This window comes from Scophthalmus maximus, chromosome 12 (assembly GCF_022379125.1).
Source record: "Scophthalmus maximus strain ysfricsl-2021 chromosome 12, ASM2237912v1, whole genome shotgun sequence".
Lineage (NCBI taxonomy): Eukaryota > Metazoa > Chordata > Actinopteri > Pleuronectiformes > Scophthalmidae > Scophthalmus > Scophthalmus maximus.
The window spans coordinates 8,876,795-8,893,966 of record NC_061526.1 but is presented as its reverse complement, the minus strand read 5'-3'; the positions used below and the strand labels follow the sequence as shown (position 1 = coordinate 8,893,966).

The following is a 17,172-nucleotide window of genomic DNA, read 5'->3' as shown; positions in this document are numbered from 1 at the left end:
TTAACAGTTAGAGGTCTGTAACCCGAACAGAGCAGAACAGTTATCTTGGCTCGAAACAGTGACTGGGCGGCCAGCTGTTGACCCCCAGCTATCTTTAGTGTCATGCTTTTCATACAGATATGAGAGCCAATGCTCGGCATGAAAGCAAATTAGCGGACATGTCCAAGGATTTGAACTTTTACAATGGCGGGCAGGGCGGCGAGTTGAATTCTAATCCTGAACTGTGGACTCTTGAGTCAACTATCCTGATTAAGGGGCACCACTTTGTTCCCCCCCAAAATAAAACTTTCTGTCAGTAGAACTGTTAATTAACTGGAGTTGTGAGTCGTACCTTCTATCAGCTCGTCCATGCTGGTGATCTTCTTGCTGCCGTCTATAGTATAGATAGCACGCACTCCTTGCGGCAAATGCAGGTTGTCCGCCAAGGAGCGCGTCAGCTCCATCAAGAGTGCGTCGTAGGAGCGGAACCGGTCGGCGGAAACGGCGTACACCAGACCCTTGAAGTACCGGTCTCCATTGCGGTAGAACCGGACCTTTTTGGCCCGTTTCTCCGAGGTGAGTGCCTGCAGCGTTCGGGTCCGGTAGTAGCTACAGTTGGCGCTGTGGGCAGGGCTGGGAACCAGGCTGCTGCCCCTGGAGCTGGGGCCGGACCCCCCGCCGCCACCGCTGCCTGTAGAGTCATCTCTCTTGGCCCGGGTGGAGCGTCCCCGGCGGACCTTGTCCCGTTCGTCAAAGTGCTCCAGCTCGAGGGTCTTGCTCAGAGACATGGTGATTTAATGGTCCAGTCGCGTTCAACACACCCCTTGCTACACAAGATTCATTTTTCCAACAGTGATAAACGGGAATTGTATCCTGGTTGCCGAGTTTTTCCCGTTGTTACACCAAGTGACGTTCTAGATTGTTCTCTAGTTCGTAGTCCCGATAAGGCAGTTTTTTCCCAACCAGTATTGTTTTTTAACGACCTTGTAACCCTTCAAGGTTGTAGTTCTCAAAATCCCAATTTAATTCCAATATTGTCCTACGTGAAGAACCAGTACAAAGACGGTCAAACCCAAAAACTTGACTTCGCTTTTGGTTACCTAGTTCAGCTCCTGGCCGTAGTCAATCCAGATGAATTCCCAATAGTTGAAAGAGTGTCTCTAGATCAGGTAACCCTGTTGAAATCCGGTGGTATGCTACTCAAACTTCCTTTAAATGATACAAACACATCTTAGATAATACTGTCAGTCCCCTTTTGCCTCAAAGATGATTTTGATGCTCTAATCCAAAGAAGTACGATGATTGATCAGCTAAGGTTCAACATCTTCATGGACATACAGGATTTTTCTGCACCTTGTTCCATGAACTCCGGTTTTCCCCAACAGAGGTTAACTCTCCGCTATGTGATTTGTTCCGTGTCCTCGCAGCGACCGTCCTGCAGTCGCGGTCAACCAGCGGGGACCTCGCTGTACGAGCACGTCGAGTCCCGGCGGTCCAGCGGGGGTGGAGTCCTTGTGATCCGGTTCCTTAGCATCCCTCCATCACTGATTTAAAAAGAAAAAGAAAAATCAAAAGACAGATGAGAATCACATGGTCTACTGACGTGAAGACAGATCATCCAATCATGGTGAGCAACAGAGACGCCGCAGCCGGCACATGCATCCTGTCTCCAGCTCACAGGTGCAAAGTGAGAGGATGCTGAAGACTGGACTGCATTCAGATAAGGTTGGATCCGCTGCGCTTCCATTATGAAACCATTCATGCCTCTGCTTCTCGTTGCACTTGCAAACACTGTATTAATAAATTCCTGAATAATAAAGCATGTAAAAGAGGACGTTTAGGTACCATATTTCAGTGAAATGAAATTTCCCTGCAAGGCCAGAGAGAGAGAAATGAGGTTCATTGATTTACAGTCAGGTTGAATCTGGAGCCGAGAGGGAATAATGTGGGTGTGGATGAAATGGTTCTTAAAATCGTCTGTCTCCCTCTGATGCACCAATGGACTTTATCCATCAATCCGCCCCAAAAACTGCTAAGCTCTGCTGACAGCGCCATTCACACACACACACACACACACACACACACACACCGACACACCGCGAGGGAGGCACCCACCAATAAAGCCGTGGAACCGGTTTGTTGCTATGGAGGCGTTCTCCTCCTCTTCCCCTCCGGTGCCTCGCTCCCGCTGCTCCGGTCTGTTCCCCTGGTCCGCTGCGCACGGGCCGGTCCTCTCACCCGGGATGCAGGGATGCGGCGGCGGCTGCAGGCGGGCTACTCCGGAGGAGGAGGAGGACCGGGATGCACGGAGACAGACGGCAGCATGGCCGCTGCAGCAGGGGGAGGAGAGAGCACCCCCCCCCCCCCCCGTACGAGATGACAACGTCCCTCCCTCCCTCTCTCTCTCTCTCTCTCCCTCTCTCTCTCTATCCCCCTCTCTCTCTCTCTCTCTCTCTCCCTCTCTCTCCCCCCCCCTCTCTCCCTCTCTCCCTCTCTCTCTCTCTCTAACTCTCCCTCTCTCCCTCTCTCTCTCCCTCCCTCCCTCTCCCTCTCTCTCTCTAACTCTCCCTCTCTCCCTCTCTGTCTCCCTCCCTCCCTCTCCCTCTCTCTCTCTCTCTCTCCCTCTCTCTCTCTCTCTAACTCTCCCTCTCTCCCTCCCTCCCTCTCCCTCTCTCCCTCTCTCTCTCTCTCTAACTCTCCCTCTCTCCCTCTCTCTCTCCCTCCCTCCCTCTCCCTCTCTCTCTCTCTCTCTCCCTCTCTCTCTCTCTCTAACTCTCTCTCTCTCCCTCCCTCCCTCTCCCTCTCTCTCTCTCTCCCCCCCTCCCTCCCCCTCCCTCTCTCTCTCTCCCTCTCTCTCCCTCTCTCTCTCTCCCTCTCCCCCCCCTCTCTCTCTCTCTAGCTCTTTGTCTACCTCGCTCTATCGTCTCTCACTTCTCTGTCTTTTGTCTGTCTGCCTCTGAAATTCAAACCCAGTTGATTTTATTGTCATGACTGAGGCAACACATTCGAACCCATCGTTACAAACACTCGGCCACGTTTGGAACGTTCCAATAACAACATTGTTTTTTTTAACTAAACTATGAACTTAAATGAAGTGATGGAAATAGAAGTATAGATTGAAATAGAAATAATTATTCTTCACATGGTCCTGACGTTTAGTAAGATGATGAAATGAATACCACTCTCATGTTGGTCAGTAAAAGTTTAAACATGGATGGATATCTTGAAGGTCCTCCTGGGTACCTAGGTCCAGGGGCCCCAAGTAGACACGGGGCCGCTGGGCCACAGCCTTTCTTTAAATTGACTGGTCCTTGGTGCGGAAGATCCCAAACCCCTTTAGAAAGATGTAAATGGACCAAATAGAGACAAAAATGACCACAAAGAAAGTAAAATTGTAAAAAAAACCAACTATAATGGCGTGTTCAAACCAAACGCAAAGTAATGTTTCACCCACAAACCAAGTCAATGCAAAGACATGAGAAGGTCTACACTAATAAAGGGCTAAATATTCCCATGACCCTATGATGCCAAAGCCAATGAACGTAGAGATTCTCCCCACATCACTGACATCCGCTTCCGAAAGAGAACAAGTAAACCCAAATGATCCTGCGGCCGAACTTCTGCGGGTAACGCAAGGCGAAGATTTGCTTTTGCGTTTTCGGTCAAAACGCCGCAGAACACACAAGATGCTAAATGACAACAAAGACACGGTATGACCACAAAACAAGGAAAAAGACTGATAAAAACAAAAGGCTGTCAATCAACTTTAGAGCAAATATCAAGTCTTAACTGTACTCTGATATTATATTTCACTCTCCTTGCGGCTGTATCTTCTTCCTCTTTTGCAGGAGTGCGCTTGTGGATGAGGAGGCCCCACCCTCCCACAGTGGGGCGACAGCTGGGACTCGACGGATGCCCCGCCCTTCACCGCGAGCCAAGCCGACGAGCCGTTCATCCACACGTGACAGGTTGGACCAGTCATTATGTTCCAGTGCACATGAGCCGACACGGATACAACTGTCTGATGCTTGACAAAGAGAATGATTCAAGTGGTAAGTTGTTAAGTTGTGAACAATTATAAAACTGTCAATATTTAAACAGGGCAAATCATACACTTTGAATGGAAACATACAATACACAGTATATATATCAGAACAATGCAGCCCCCCACCTCCACCCTGAAGAAAAAACACACATGCTCTTCTTTTCCTGAATATGTTTTTATTGATTGGAGTTTAAACACACATAACACACAACAACAACACAGGGGGTTGTGCAATGTTATAAAGAGTGACGAAAAAAATGACTGGATCCGCGCCTTTGTCCTGATCCGCGCCAATATGTTGTGAGTTCTTTCTCGGCCCACGTCCGATCCGTCCGCTGAGTTTCATGGAAATCCTTTTTTAAGTAGGTTTTTTGCACAAACCTGCCGACAAAGAAACAGACGGGGGTGGAAACATAACCTCCTCGGCGAGGAAAGATTATGTTTTGGAATGGAACAGAGACCTGAACCTATCACCAGGCTCTGCAGTGAGCATCGGCCCGAGCCTGAGATCCCCGTGCACTTCGGCATCTTCACGGTCTTTTACGCAGAAGACAAAACACAGTCGTCTCTGTCACATTTCACAGTGCAGGGCCTCGCGTGAAACGAGCGACAGTTTGTCGGTTGTAAAAATTCAAACCGCAGCTCATCCCCACACCTTTTGACCTTTGAGGGATTTATTGAAATGTGTTATTTGTACATTTTTTTTTGGAGGACATCTTAATGAAGACTTAGTAGTAGTGGGATCATTCTTAGGGACAGTTTCTGATATGACGTGTTGATTAATTCATTATTAGAACAAACAGATCAAAGACACTGAAGCACCGTAAGAGTTAGAAACCAAGACAACAGTTACATTTATCAAAATGACATCCTTTGACATCAAAATACACACTTCAAACATTTAAAACTGCGTCATCATTTTAAAATATTGAAAAGTTTCTCAACAAACATGGCGCAGACTCCTTCGTTTACACTTCATAAATTAGCGTATTTTTCATCAAGGAGCAAACTAGAGTTCGTTTTTCATTTTGGCAGAATCCCCGAGCACACCGCAGTGAGGCGTCGGCCTGTTACTGGACGCCGCCCGCCTGTGGAGGTGTGTGGTCGCCTTCGTCCTCCCAGGACGAGGAGGTGAACCCCGCGGGGGCGGAGATGGAGTGAGGGGCGGGGGTGTGGCCGAGGCCTTGGTACCGCCCGCTCGAGGAAGGCGAGGAGGGCATCGACGCTGCGACGGGGTCCTGGGACGTCGACGTGAGGAGGCCCGTGTGTTCGGTGTGTTCAGGTCGAGCCGCCGCACCGAAATACATCTTGTTGGGACGACCGAGGAACGTTCGACCTGACGGAGGATCAGAGGGACGTTTACAGAGGCAGCACGTGGACACGAAGAAAACAGGAAGCGCCAAGAACAAGGGGGAAAAAAAAGTTTAATTCAGCATCGTCTTAGTTTCTAAATATAAAAATGTACATTTTAAAAATAAAAGATTGGGGTGCAGTAATTAGAGGATCAATCAATTAATATATCATATAATAATTATGTCATCTTTAAGCAAAATTGTCAAATATGCTGAGAAACTTTAACTCACACGTGAAAGAAAAGTCAAAATGTTTGGATTTTTAAGGCGTCACCTTGAGTTGTAGGAAATTATTTTTAAAATTCTGATTATAACTTACATTTTTACCATTTACTATCATTTTACAGGTACAATTATTGAAGCAATTAATCATCAGAATAATCAATAATGAAAATAGCAATTCGGTGAAGCCCAATAACGAACGGTTACACATTGAAATGAATGAATTGAAATAAAATAAAGAAAAAATAGAGAAAGTAAATAATAATAATAATAAACACTATATTTTGTGTTTATAGATATATTTAATAAAGGAAACAGACAAATAAAAACACAAATATGAAAAAATACAACAAGCCGTTATACGTATGAAAATATAAATATAATATAATAATATGATAGTAAAGAGTATATTTATCACAAAATTTGACTGACACTCACCGGCATGGCGGACCTGCTCTGTGACATCAGCTCTGATATCGGAAAAATCCCACATGGCCAGAAAACTGTCGAAACACGAGCCCTCCTCCGCTTCCTGGATGGACGGAACAGAAGAGGACGATAGCTAGCTAGATAGATGGATGGATGGAGGGATAGATACATGGATGATAGATGGATGGATAGGTATATAGATGGAGCACTTACCTGTACATAGGGCTTGTAGGTGAAGGTGTAGTGGTGAGCGATGGCAGCCAGGAACATCTCTATGCAGATGATGAAGTCCTATATTGATGAAGCAAGAATCAGTTTTTAAGTTAATAGATTTTCTAATATAGCTGATATTCAGTGATCAATCAAGTGCAGCCAATTTACTCTGTCTCTGAAACCATTTTTTTTTAAATTTATGTCCTCTGTCTTTTAAGGACTTTTTGGAGTATGGACAAATGAATATTTACTAAAACATGACTGAAAATGACTAAAATGCTTAAGTACTATATTTCCTTTCAATTTTCTTACTTTTTACTACCCTACTAAACTGCTACTTCTATTAAGATAAAAATGTATATATTGTTATTTATTATTAATTGTTATCCAATAATAAGATGTATAGGGTTAGGGTCTAAAATGGATCATTCCGCATAACGTCAGTCATTTTATTTTTGGCTCGTAGAGTATATTTTGACGCTAATACATACTTACTTAAATTGCAGCACTTTTTACTCATAGCAGAGTATTTCTACTCTGTGGTATTAGTACTTTTGCAGTACTTCCTGGACTCAGGATACCAGAGAGAACAGGCACTTCCTGGTTTACTTTGACGGTCATAACTTCTGCTAAATCAACCGCTGTTGTCGGACGTGACGTTTGAGGAAGTGACGTGGTTTTCTATAACTGTGTCTGTTGACCTGCAGTCCGGTGGCCACGGCCTCCACGCTTTCCCAGTCCCAGGTGTGTTTGTCGGAGATCACGCCCACCTTCACCAGGAACGCGATGAAAACAGCCTGCCTGAGGACAGAGAGACACGGGGGGTCATGAGTGCAACTAAAACACTTCTTTACCCCCCCTCCTTCCTCTCCTCTTCCTTCAGTCCTCACCAGAAGGAGACGAAGACGACCAGTTTGACGCAGAGGAACTTGCCCACAGGCCTGATGGGAGTCAGCTCCTCCCTGAGCGCCCGGTACAGCAACACCAGACAGTACATGGCGAACTGAGGAGGCACAGCGGTTTATGATCAACACGTGTCAGACATATTGTCCGTGATAGTGTTTAGGCTGCAGATTTTTGAGATGGTGTGTCTTTACCAGCTGAGATATGTTGTTGATGATGACCAGGTAGGACCAGGCGTTTCTGAAGCTGAAGTTGGCTTCGTCATAAACGCCGCAGAGCTGACAGATCCTGACGACGCAGGAGGAACAACGATTAAATAACCCCATGGTTACGGTAAGAAATCCTCAGAGGCATCACTGTGGTTACAGTAAGAAGCGTTCTATGCTGTCACCGTGGTTACAGGAGGAATGTCTTGATAGTGTCACCATGGTTACAGTAGGAAAGAGTCTGCACGGTTACAGTATAAAGCATACGACAGCGTTGTATGCCCAAGGGGGTATTACAGTAGGAAAGTCTCAGCGGTGTTCCCGTGGCTACAGTGAAAAAACTTACAGCGCTATCACCGTGGTTACGGGTCTGACCACCGTGTATTGGAGGACTCCCAGTTTGCACCTGAACAGCAGCACCCTGTCAGACGGAGAGAGGGGAACAGGTCAACATGTGTCCGTCTGTCCGTCACGTGCTACAGTGCGACGTCGTGGATCCGTCTTACTCTCCCATGGGCCAGGGGGGGCAGCAGCAGAGGGGGGGCAGGTGCGGCTGCTGCTGCTGCACCTCCAGCATCAGCACCAGGCTCGGGTACCGGTTGCCGAGGAAGTTGAGCAGGAACATCAAGAAATTGTAGATGACGTAGGCCTCGTAGCACTCCCTGCACGTGTCCACGTAGATGGCCAGGCCGGGATAGCGCAGGGCCAGCCACTGAGTTGGGGGGGCAAACAGAGAGAGAGGAGGACGCGCAGGAAATATATGAAATATGAAATTCAGTGATGCAGGAGTCAGGTGAAAGAGAAGAGGACGTGGAGGAGGAGGAGAAGATTCAAGTATCAACCCATCGTGACGTCACCCACTGGCTTGTGAGCTCCACTTTAACATTTTGACCAGCTCCATTTTGTTTGTGTGTGTTTGTGTGTGTGTGTGTGTGTATGTGTGTGTGTGTGTGTGTGTGGTGACTCACACTGTCCAAACTGTAGACTGGAACCATCCACAGTATTCTACAGAGAGAGAGAGAGTGAAACCAAAACAGGACTCTGTATATGTGTGTGTGTGTGTGTGTGTGTGTGTGTGTGTGTGTGTGTGTGTGTGTGTATATACCTGATGATTGGCTTCTGCAGCTCCGGCTGGGTGTAGTGCACCATGTGCTGCAGGATCCCCCACAGTGAAATGGGGATCGTCAGGAAGACGAAGATGCCGGCGATGAACCAGGCTTTACTGTGAGTCCCCACCTGAGACAGAGACGGAGACACAAACCCTTCAGGGACGATTCTGTCACTCAACACCTCCATGGTTCAGATGTGAATAAAGAATGAGGCTCACTTTGTCCTTCTGCAGCTCCCAGACGCAGAGCGGCAGCACGGCCACCAGCAGGAGGGCGTAGAGGACCAGGACCAGCGGGCGGATCCACCTCCTCCACTCCGCACAGGAACACGGCATCACGTCGACTACCGGCTCGGTCTGGACCACGGGCCGCACAGTGGGGGAGGTGGGGGCCACGGCCAGGCTGGTTGATAACAGTGAAATTCAGGTAAAAAGGCAAAATATCATATTTAGGAAAGATTTGGGGGGGATTTTTTATCATTTCTAGTAGTTAAAAATCTTACATTCTTTCAAAGTAAAAGCACACGATTCTGAATGAAAACTTAAACTGAATGAAAACTTTTGTGTAAATTTTGTGCTAAATACTTGATTCGTGATGACAAACCTAATTTTCTGCATCCAAAATATGGAATGAATGAATACAAATTGTAATTCTTTTACAGATTTCCAAAGACAAAATAAACAACGCTTTTATATGTTTTATTTCACTTTTTGGCCAAAAATTTTAAAAGGTGCTTCATACAATGATGAAGTTGTTTTTATTATTAAATTGTATTGTTATTGGGCTCTTTTTAAAGCAGATGTGTGATGTGTGTGATCAAAGAGCATAGCACAGATACAGTAGTAGTAGCTATAGTAGTAGTATATATATATATATATATATATATATATATATATATATATATATATATATATATATATATATATATATATATATATATGTATATATATTTGACTGTATATATATAGATGGTCAAACAGATGCTCAGATCAAAATGTTTCCAGTCCAGTGAAAATCAATTGGGTGGCATTTCACTGAACGAGAAATTCACGTTTTTAAATGATTTGAATTCGGTTCAGATTTTTTCTCATGTGTTTTTTTTCCTGTTTCCTTTCAAATGCACAGATTATTGTTATGATGATTCACGTCAGTGAGACCGTGCGGTTTACAACATGTTCTGTTTCTCTACAGCCTCATGAGAACAAACTGATGGACACACACACACACACACACACACACAGACTCGGTCGTGGGTCATTATAAAGGCCATTAAATATTCATCTGTAAGATCCAGACAGTCATAAGCATCAAGCACAGCGAGGTCAACAACAGCAGCACCGAGCACAGCGGCGGTTCTTGTTCGTTAGCAGCTAAAAACATATATTACAAAACATAAACGAGTTCATCTCCTCTACAGGTTGTTGAGGAAAATTAAAATCCATTAAAAAATGAGATGAAACGCTGCATAAAATACACACAGAGAGAGAAGAGATTTTCACCGCTGAAGCTGGAGATGCTCATTCACACTGACGTCCGGCCTGTGTCTCTCCTCAGCCCCGCCTCTGTTGCCAGGCAACGCATCCTCCCTCCTCCTCCTCCTCTTCCGCCCTCAGCACTGAACGAACGGATCAGCTGCTGTGGTGCTGCTGGTGCCGATCACCGGCCCAGTCGATCACATCGATCCGGTGAAACCGTCCAGGTCTCAGGCCCGACAGACAGGGAGCTGCAGTCTGCGTCTCGTCCTCTGGGTTCCCACGTCACCGACCGACCGGGATGTCATCATCATCATCATCATCATCATCATCATCATCACACGTCATCACCAGTCACGTGTTTGCACGTCACACACACAAAACAGGTAAAAAAGTTAAATGTGTTCAAATTTTAATATATCTAAATGTGTTTAAAAGGGAGGGAACCACGTGACCGTGCGTGTGTCGTGCACGTGCAACACAAAACAGACCACAACAGCTTTGAGAATATGATTGTTATTGATAAATACTCACGTATAATACAATTTGTTAACACACAAAATCCTTTATAATTCACTCAGCAACACAAAAACTCATTTATTTATTTATTCATACATATGTCATTTTATCAATTCAGTCAGCAGGTTCATAGTGTGGGTGTGATCGCACGAATCGGCCACTGGGGGGAGCCAGTGCGCTTCTAAACAATTATGTCTTTACAGGCAGAGACCAAGTGGAATAGATAACAATATAATAAAAACTTCACAATAAATACTCGACGTGGCCAAAAGTACGCGGACGTGAACATCACAAGCTGCTGGATTTGGATCGGGCCTGTCACAGAGGTGTCGCAGGAGGCTGTCGACGTCTTGTTGTTGAATTAAAACAGGGAACAGCCCCCCTCTCTCTCGAAACTGGTGCCACAAAATTAAAAACTTGTGTCTACAGTAACAAAACAAGCTGCAGCGTTTAGATTTCACTGGGACCCAGCCCAGGGGAAAGTGAACAGAGGTGTCCACATACTTTTGACCGGACAATTTATATAATATATATATATATATATAACCATACAATAATTAGACTGTTGTAAAATATAATATATTTAGAACTTAATAAACACAGAATCATAAGGTGTAAAAACAAAACATGAGAGGGTCGATGTGTCCGTCAGTGCAGGTGTCGGACGTCCTGGTTCAGTGTGGTTGAGCTGGACTCGGTGCTCGCTCTGTCTCTCTCTCGCTCTCTCTCCCGCTCTCTCGCTCAGTGGTCAGTGTGTTTGTACTGCTGACTCGTCCCGTGGTGCAGAGGCATCGTACTGTTTGAGAAAGAGCCAGAATAACACCAACAACACAGACAGGACTGGAGAGAGAGGGGGGAGGGAGGGAGAGAGGGAGAGAGAGACGGTGTTTGAGTCTGATTAAAGGGGAACTCCAGCGATTTCGTGATTTAATCCCATAAAGTTGTCAAATTCAAAATAGACAGATTTTTTTTATGGTTAAAATTGAAACAGCAAAGTCCCAAGATATCTTTTTCTCTTGGCTCAATAATTGCTGGGTCCTACATTTCCCAGAATGCAACTCTTGTAAATACATCCACTACCCGCACGTCTTTTAAACTCAGACCTCCCGTTTGAAAAACACGATCTCCGACTGCGACAAAAGTCTAATCGACTCGCTTCTGAACTTAAATGAAATCCAGAGATCAGTGTGGATATCCAGCTGAGCTGAGGTTTGTGTGTGAAGTCGGTGGAGTGCCCCTTTAAACCAACATGTCACTGCTCACTTCCCCCAAGTCACAGGTCAAAGGTCTCCTTCCTCCTTCCAATCCAAAAAAAACAAATGCTAGCGTCTCTTAGTCTCTCGCTCTCGCTCTGTTATCTCCTGTTATCTCTGTCCCACGCCCCCCTCTGACCCTGTGATGTCACACTGTGATGTCACACTGTCTCAGGGTGAAAGAAGAAGATTCACCATCGTCATCACACACAAACACACAGAACACAACAGTGCTCTGTCTTTACCTTGAAGCAGGTTTTGAACTTCTTGGAGACCAAGTAGAGGATGATGGGGTTGATGCAGGAGTTGATGGTCGCCATGTTGATGCTGAAGTAGTCCAACACCAACAGGAAACTATACGGCAACAAGACGACGAGCACGTTATGTCAAACTACAAATGTACACAACAGCAAAAGAAGTAGGAATGTACAGTGAATACCTACTTTAACAAGTCGCAGCGCCGTGCATCGTGGGATCTGTAGATGGTTCTCTTCAGCAGGCGACTCAGGTGCAGCGGGAACCAGCACAGAGCGAAGATCAGCACCAGGCAGAAAACAGTTCGGGCGACTTCTCGACGCTGCAGAGAGAAAATGGTCGTGTGTCATGTTCTCAGAGTTTAGTCTTTGTTTCCCGTGAGTCAGTTCATAAGGTTTTCACTGAGCTGAAGCAGCTGATGCAGTTTGATTCAAAAGTCTTTCAATAACTCCTCCTCCGTGATGGCTAGAATGTTCGGATGACATGTGATCAGGATCTTATCTTCAAACTACTTAGAGAAATATGTGCAATTAGATTATACACATTACCTTATTAAAAGATTATGTTAAATATGGATTTCGTCTTTTTGTCATGTTAACCAATTAAATGATCTCATAAATGATGATGATGACGATGATGATGATGATGATGATAGCAAAAAGACCAGTTGTTGAGTCAAGATGAAGCAGCAGCAAAAAATACAAACAGCTTCTGTTCCTAGAAATATCGCGATCACAAGAACGCGTCGACGTCCACTGCATAAATTTGCAAAAAATAACGTTGCATCATCTGCATAGAGCTCAACTTCACATTTGTGGATAAACTTAAATTTAGCAGCTTATGTTGCACAAAAATCAATATGTGTGTGTGTGTGTGGGGGGGGGCTCTACCTGTTTGAGGTGTTCGCTCAGTGAGATCCTCAGACTCCCTTTCTCGTGTCTGAGCATCTCGCAGGTCATCAGGCCGTAGAAGACGACCGAGCAGGCCAGCGGGACGCAGAAGTAGAAGCCGAACAGCCACCAGTCCTTCGCGTCCCGGTAGAACTGGACCGCACAGAAGAACACACACACACACACACACACTTGAGTAAATAAAATATGAAAGACCTAAATCATTTTTTCTAAAGTATTTTTCAGGCCTTTTTAAGTCTAACTCTGATATTGACATGTTATGGACAAAACTGGAACGATGTGATAACTGACTTCAGTTAACATGTTTTGAAAAAGGACCACTTCTAATGCGTGAGGACTGATAAGCGCGTCCGCTGACCCAGGTTCAGTTTTCCAGGGCCCTGGGCTGGAGTCTGTTGACGTTAGTCTCGACCTGGAGACATAAACAGGAAATGATGTTCCAAACTGAGTTGAGGAGACCTCGCCCTGCCACACAGCGATAAAGACGCAGCTCCAGCCCACTTCACTGAATCATATCAGGGAGAGTCAACGAGTTGATGTCGTTATGATATTTGTTATTGAATTATTTTGACTTGAAAAATGACATTTTAGACCACACACACACCAAACTGCTTAAACTACCACGTGCACCAGTGTGAACCATAAACCAGGAGTTCTACTACATGGTTGTGTGGTGGGCTGCAACTGACGATTGGTTTCATTATCGACTAATCTGACGCTCATTTTCTCGATTGATCGATGAGTTTTTTGGTCCAAAAAATGTCATGAAATGGTGAAAAATGTTGATGGTGTTTCCCCAAAACCCTCAAGATGATGTTTTGTTTTGTCCACACACCAAAGATGTTCAGTTCACTGTCACAGAGGAGCAAAGAAACCAGATCATATTCATATTTAAGAAGCTGAAATCAGAGAATTTTCATAAAAAAACTACTTGAACCGATTGAACGATGATCAGAATAGTTGGCGATTCATTTAGTAATCGATTACTAATCGATTAACTGCTGCAGCTCTAGTTGTGTATATGTGTGAGGAATATTATGTATTTCTAAAGAAATCTGAACCCAAATCAAAAACATAATCCAACATTTCCAACAATTCTTCTTTCTCTTTCTGAAAGAATCCTGTTGGAGCTGTGTCTGTGACTCACAGTCATGAAGGGCGTCCTGGGCTGCAGCATGCAGGTCCTCATGGTGACGTTCTTGTACTCGAAGTCGACCATGTTGAAGCCGACGGCCTCCGGCACGGCCAGCACGGCGGACAGCAGCCAGATCCCCACGATCTCCACCGCCGTCACCACGGGAACGCCCGTGCCCTGCACCCGAGACCAGGACGTCACCGCCCGGTACCTGGGTTACAAGGTTTTACAAGTTTCACACGAGTTTCCTTTTTCAAACGAATCTTCTGCGTATACATACTGGACGTGAATGTTTGTATTGTGCCTTTTGCCTTATTGAATTCTTGCTTCACTCACGTCGTTGGAGCAGCAGTGACTTTATCGTTGACCTAATGCAAATCGAACCTGTCACCTGTTCGTACCTAATTTATCAATCACCTAAAATATATAAACTGCTAAACTAAAATGTTTAAAGCTTTGGTTTTTAGTGTCAAATGTAAATAATGCATCATTAAACACACAATTTAAATTCACACAAGCTCGCAATTATTTTTTTAATTGAATTGATAGTCAGAATTAAATGGGTCACCGGCAAAAATCTGATGCGTACCAGTCCTGTTGGTTGTGAAATATGTCCTGTTAATTTGCACAAACATATTCATCAGATTATTTTTTGTTTTATTATTATAGTAGCAGACTTATGTGTGTTCTGTACTTTTTTGGGACCTTTGTGATTTTCAGCCGTTTGGAAAGTGACTTCCAGACTTGGTTTTAGGGTTCAGGATAAAATCAGTTTCAGGTTCATGTCGGAAAGGTCGGTTCTGACTAGGTTGTGGTTACTAAGGGAATATATATATATATGTATACATATGTACATATAATTATAAACATATGTGTGCATGTTACTGTACCTGTCCACACTGAGAGCGCACAGATTGAGGACGGTGATTCCCACTGAAGCTTTCTGCAGGAACGGGAACAGTTTGCAGAGGAACAGTCCGAACCCGCTGTCGGCAAACGGCCACCGCATCGCCAGGAGCTGCACGCACACACAACACACACACACACACACACACACACACACCCAGCGACAAGGTTTAAACAGATTAACGTATCACAGAGTCAGAGTGTGTTTGAGCCGTTATCTCGGTTTGTGGGATATTTTTGTGCCGTTATCATTGCAACACTCGACTTCCTGGCTGAGACTCACACACACACACACACACACACACACACACACACACACACAGATACCACAGGAGGTTGTTTTGTATTTCTGCTCCTGTTAACTCTACATCAATAAGTGTGTCACTACTTTAAACTAACTATCTTACTTGATTGATTAAACGATCACCAGTTCGTTAAATATCCCAGAGGCGAAGCATCTCGACGTACAACACACTGTACTCTACCTTGTAGATGTTGATTGGTATGTCGATGGCGATGTATATCAGGTCGCCCAGGGCCAGGCTGGCTATGAGCGCGTTGGGTCCGTTCCTCATGCTTTTGTTTTGGTAGATGATCCTGAGCAGGGTGGCGTTGCCGATGATCCCCACGGCGAAGATCACGCAGGACAACACGGTGTTGATGTACTTGAAGGCCGTTTTTATCGACGTCTCCTGGAGACATCTGGGGGGCGACGGCGGGTGAGCGCGACCTGCCGCCGACCAGTTGGAGGAAGGGGAGGACGGAGGGGAGTTCCTTTCATCCTTGTCTTTGGACTTGCTCCCGTGCTTCAGCTTCCCCAGGTGGGACTCCAGGGTCAACGGGGGCTTGTGCACCGTCTCCTGCAGCAGGTGCGGCTCTCGGTCCGAGGTCTGGACGAAGAGCTCCATCGGCGGGGGGTCGGTGCTGTGGAAGTCAGAGGAGTCCGACATCATCACGTCCGAGAGGGACGGCTCAGATGAGACGTTGCTGTGGCAACCGACGGGAGTTGCGAGGACCAGACACCAGACCACCAACGGCACGGTGAACATCCCCGACTTGGACGTAGATCTGGTTCCGGAACACTTTTCTGAATCCCCTGCTCTGAGTCCCCGAAACATCCTGGAGCCCGTTGAGACTCCTGAACCCTCCGTGGGTCTACGGAGCCGACTTCTGCAGTGATTCCAGAACTTGCTGCAGCTTCTGGAACCCTCTTGTGATCCTTGAACCTGGTGATGGAGCCTGTTCTGAACCTTCCCTAAAATCCCACGGTTGTCACTCCAAAATCCGCAGTCACGTCAATTCTGGACACTTTGGTAAGTTCTTACGATCGACATCAGAGCAGACCGGTAATGTTCTCAGATGAATTGGATGATTCAGGACTCTAGGAAAAGTGGAAAAACAGAACGAGTGGTTTGTCAGTACGACTGTACGAAGACAGCTCTCATTTTGGGCTCGTATTCCTGGCCAGGATCTCAGTCCAATGTAAAGCTCAGGTTTGCTCTCCGACAACTCAGGAGGGTAATATCTGGCCCTCTACTTCCCACGTGCTCCACTACGGGGTCGCCTGGCCGGTGTCAACAACTCTGATGAGAGCCGTGGGAGTCAACCCCAACAGTGAAGTCGTGAGCTGTAAAACCAAAACGATTTGCTGAAAGGTTGTAAAAACGCCTTTAGACGTAACACGGCAGCTCCGTCTCAGCTCATGACATGGGCCCAAAACAAACCTTTGACTGTAGCTTAAGAAGTGTTTTTATAATTTAATGATATGTTAGAAAAAAATTGACATCTTTAATTTCAGACCAATTGCATAGAAGTAACTTAGCAGTTACATTCCTACAACTAGAAGCAAATATCTGGGAATATTTTTTTCTAATATGACCTTTAATTTAATGAGGTTGAGTTTTTAAATATTACAAAACATTGTAATGCAAAACATATGTATCACTCAAATAGTTTTTTGTATATTGCTTGTCCAAATTACATTACATGCTCATTGTAATAAATTATGAGTTGTACAATGAGTAACATTCTAAATGTCAATAGAGAGAAAACTACTATATGTTCAGTCTCATGAAAGTAAACTCCTCGGTCAAAAGTCAGTTTGTTTGTATACATATGACAAATTGAAAAATAGAATCTCACCTGTTGATGTTTCTCTCTCTTCTGTGACGAATTAATGAGGTTGAAACTGTCGGAGCTAAGTTTTTAACTCTCTCTCTCTCTCTCTCTCTCTGATAGCCGTCAATGCTCGCACGCCCCCCTC

General features: G+C 45.3%; 4 protein-coding genes and 2 long non-coding RNA genes across 9 annotated transcripts in view; 3 read left to right on the top strand and 3 right to left on the bottom strand.

Moving 5' to 3' along the window:
* The window catches only part of LOC118283519 (SH3 domain-containing protein 19), a 29,006-nt gene extending 27,477 nt beyond the window's left edge, over positions 1-1,529 (top strand). For both annotated transcript variants that reach the window (XR_007031796.1, XR_007031795.1), the window contains one exon: positions 1,407-1,529. The gene's annotated coding sequence lies outside the window, so the exon portion shown is untranslated. The remainder of the gene's footprint in view (positions 1-1,406) is intronic.
* The window catches only part of LOC118283994 (serine/threonine-protein kinase DCLK2-like), a 14,532-nt gene extending 12,204 nt beyond the window's left edge, over positions 1-2,328 (bottom strand). For both annotated transcript variants that reach the window (XR_007031805.1, XM_035606522.2), the window contains exons 1-2: positions 2,095-2,328; positions 332-1,523 (exon numbers count right to left, since the gene is read on the bottom strand). Coding sequence is in view for 1 of the 2 variants with exons in the window: in XM_035606522.2 (XP_035462415.2) it covers positions 332-767 (436 nt within the window). In the remaining variant the exon portion in view is untranslated. The remainder of the gene's footprint in view (positions 1-331; positions 1,524-2,094) is intronic.
* LOC124850844 lies at positions 1,568-5,240 on the top strand. The gene is made up of 3 exons (XR_007031900.1): positions 1,568-1,704; positions 3,828-4,031; positions 5,060-5,240. It is a non-coding gene; the product is annotated as an uncharacterized LOC124850844 (long non-coding RNA).
* Positions 4,679-8,804, bottom strand: LOC118284592 (transmembrane protein 184C-like). The gene is made up of 11 exons (XM_035607426.2): positions 8,677-8,804; positions 8,455-8,585; positions 8,318-8,354; positions 7,856-8,061; positions 7,696-7,770; positions 7,338-7,431; positions 7,131-7,243; positions 6,942-7,041; positions 6,241-6,318; positions 6,037-6,130; positions 4,679-5,360 (listed from the first exon to the last, which is right to left on the bottom strand). Exons 1-11 carry the CDS (start codon positions 8,791-8,793, stop codon positions 5,095-5,097), a joined length of 1,311 nt encoding a protein of 436 aa, XP_035463319.1. The 5' UTR covers positions 8,794-8,804; the 3' UTR covers positions 4,679-5,094.
* On the top strand, positions 6,921-14,486 carry LOC124850840. Its single transcript, XR_007031893.1, has 7 exons — positions 6,921-6,984; positions 7,124-7,213; positions 7,368-7,476; positions 8,475-8,573; positions 8,692-8,884; positions 10,013-10,316; positions 13,986-14,486. It is a non-coding gene; the product is annotated as an uncharacterized LOC124850840 (long non-coding RNA).
* LOC118284314 (endothelin receptor type B) lies at positions 10,431-17,172 on the bottom strand. 2 transcript variants are annotated; one of them, XM_035607156.2, is made up of 8 exons: positions 17,052-17,172; positions 15,395-16,290; positions 14,894-15,021; positions 14,016-14,214; positions 12,848-13,000; positions 12,146-12,279; positions 11,948-12,056; positions 10,431-11,289 (listed from the first exon to the last, which is right to left on the bottom strand). In XM_035607156.2, the coding sequence occupies exons 2-8, from the start codon at positions 16,025-16,027 to the stop codon at positions 11,191-11,193; spliced, it is 1,455 nt and encodes a 484-aa protein (XP_035463049.1). In that variant the 5' UTR covers positions 16,028-16,290; positions 17,052-17,172; the 3' UTR covers positions 10,431-11,190. The 2 variants fall into 2 exon arrangements, with proteins under 2 accessions (XP_035463049.1, XP_035463051.1); XM_035607158.2 differs by having other exon boundaries at positions 10,431-11,245.

Bases quoted from the DNA above. Each gene is read 5' to 3' on its own strand.
- LOC118284592 (XM_035607426.2), bottom strand. From the start codon at position 8,793: ATGCCGTGTTCCTGTGCGGAGTGGAGGAGGTGGATCCGCCCGCTGGTC. The intron at 8,586-8,676 runs GTGAGCCTCATT...TCTCTGTCTCAG, and splicing joins GGGAGCTGCAGAAGGACAAA to GTGGGGACTCACAGTAAAGC. The intron at 8,355-8,454 runs GTATATACACAC...CTCTCTCTGTAG, and splicing joins CTGCAGAAGCCAATCATCAG to AATACTGTGGATGGTTCCAG.
- LOC118284314 (XM_035607156.2), bottom strand. From the start codon at position 16,027: ATGTTTCGGGGACTCAGAGCAGGGGATTCAGAAAAGTGTTCCGGAACC. The intron at 13,001-14,015 runs GTGAGTCACAGA...TGTGCGGTCCAG, and splicing joins CCAGGACGCCCTTCATGACT to TTCTACCGGGACGCGAAGGA. The intron at 12,057-12,145 runs GTAGGTATTCAC...GTTGCCGTATAG, and splicing joins CGGCGCTGCGACTTGTTAAA to TTTCCTGTTGGTGTTGGACT.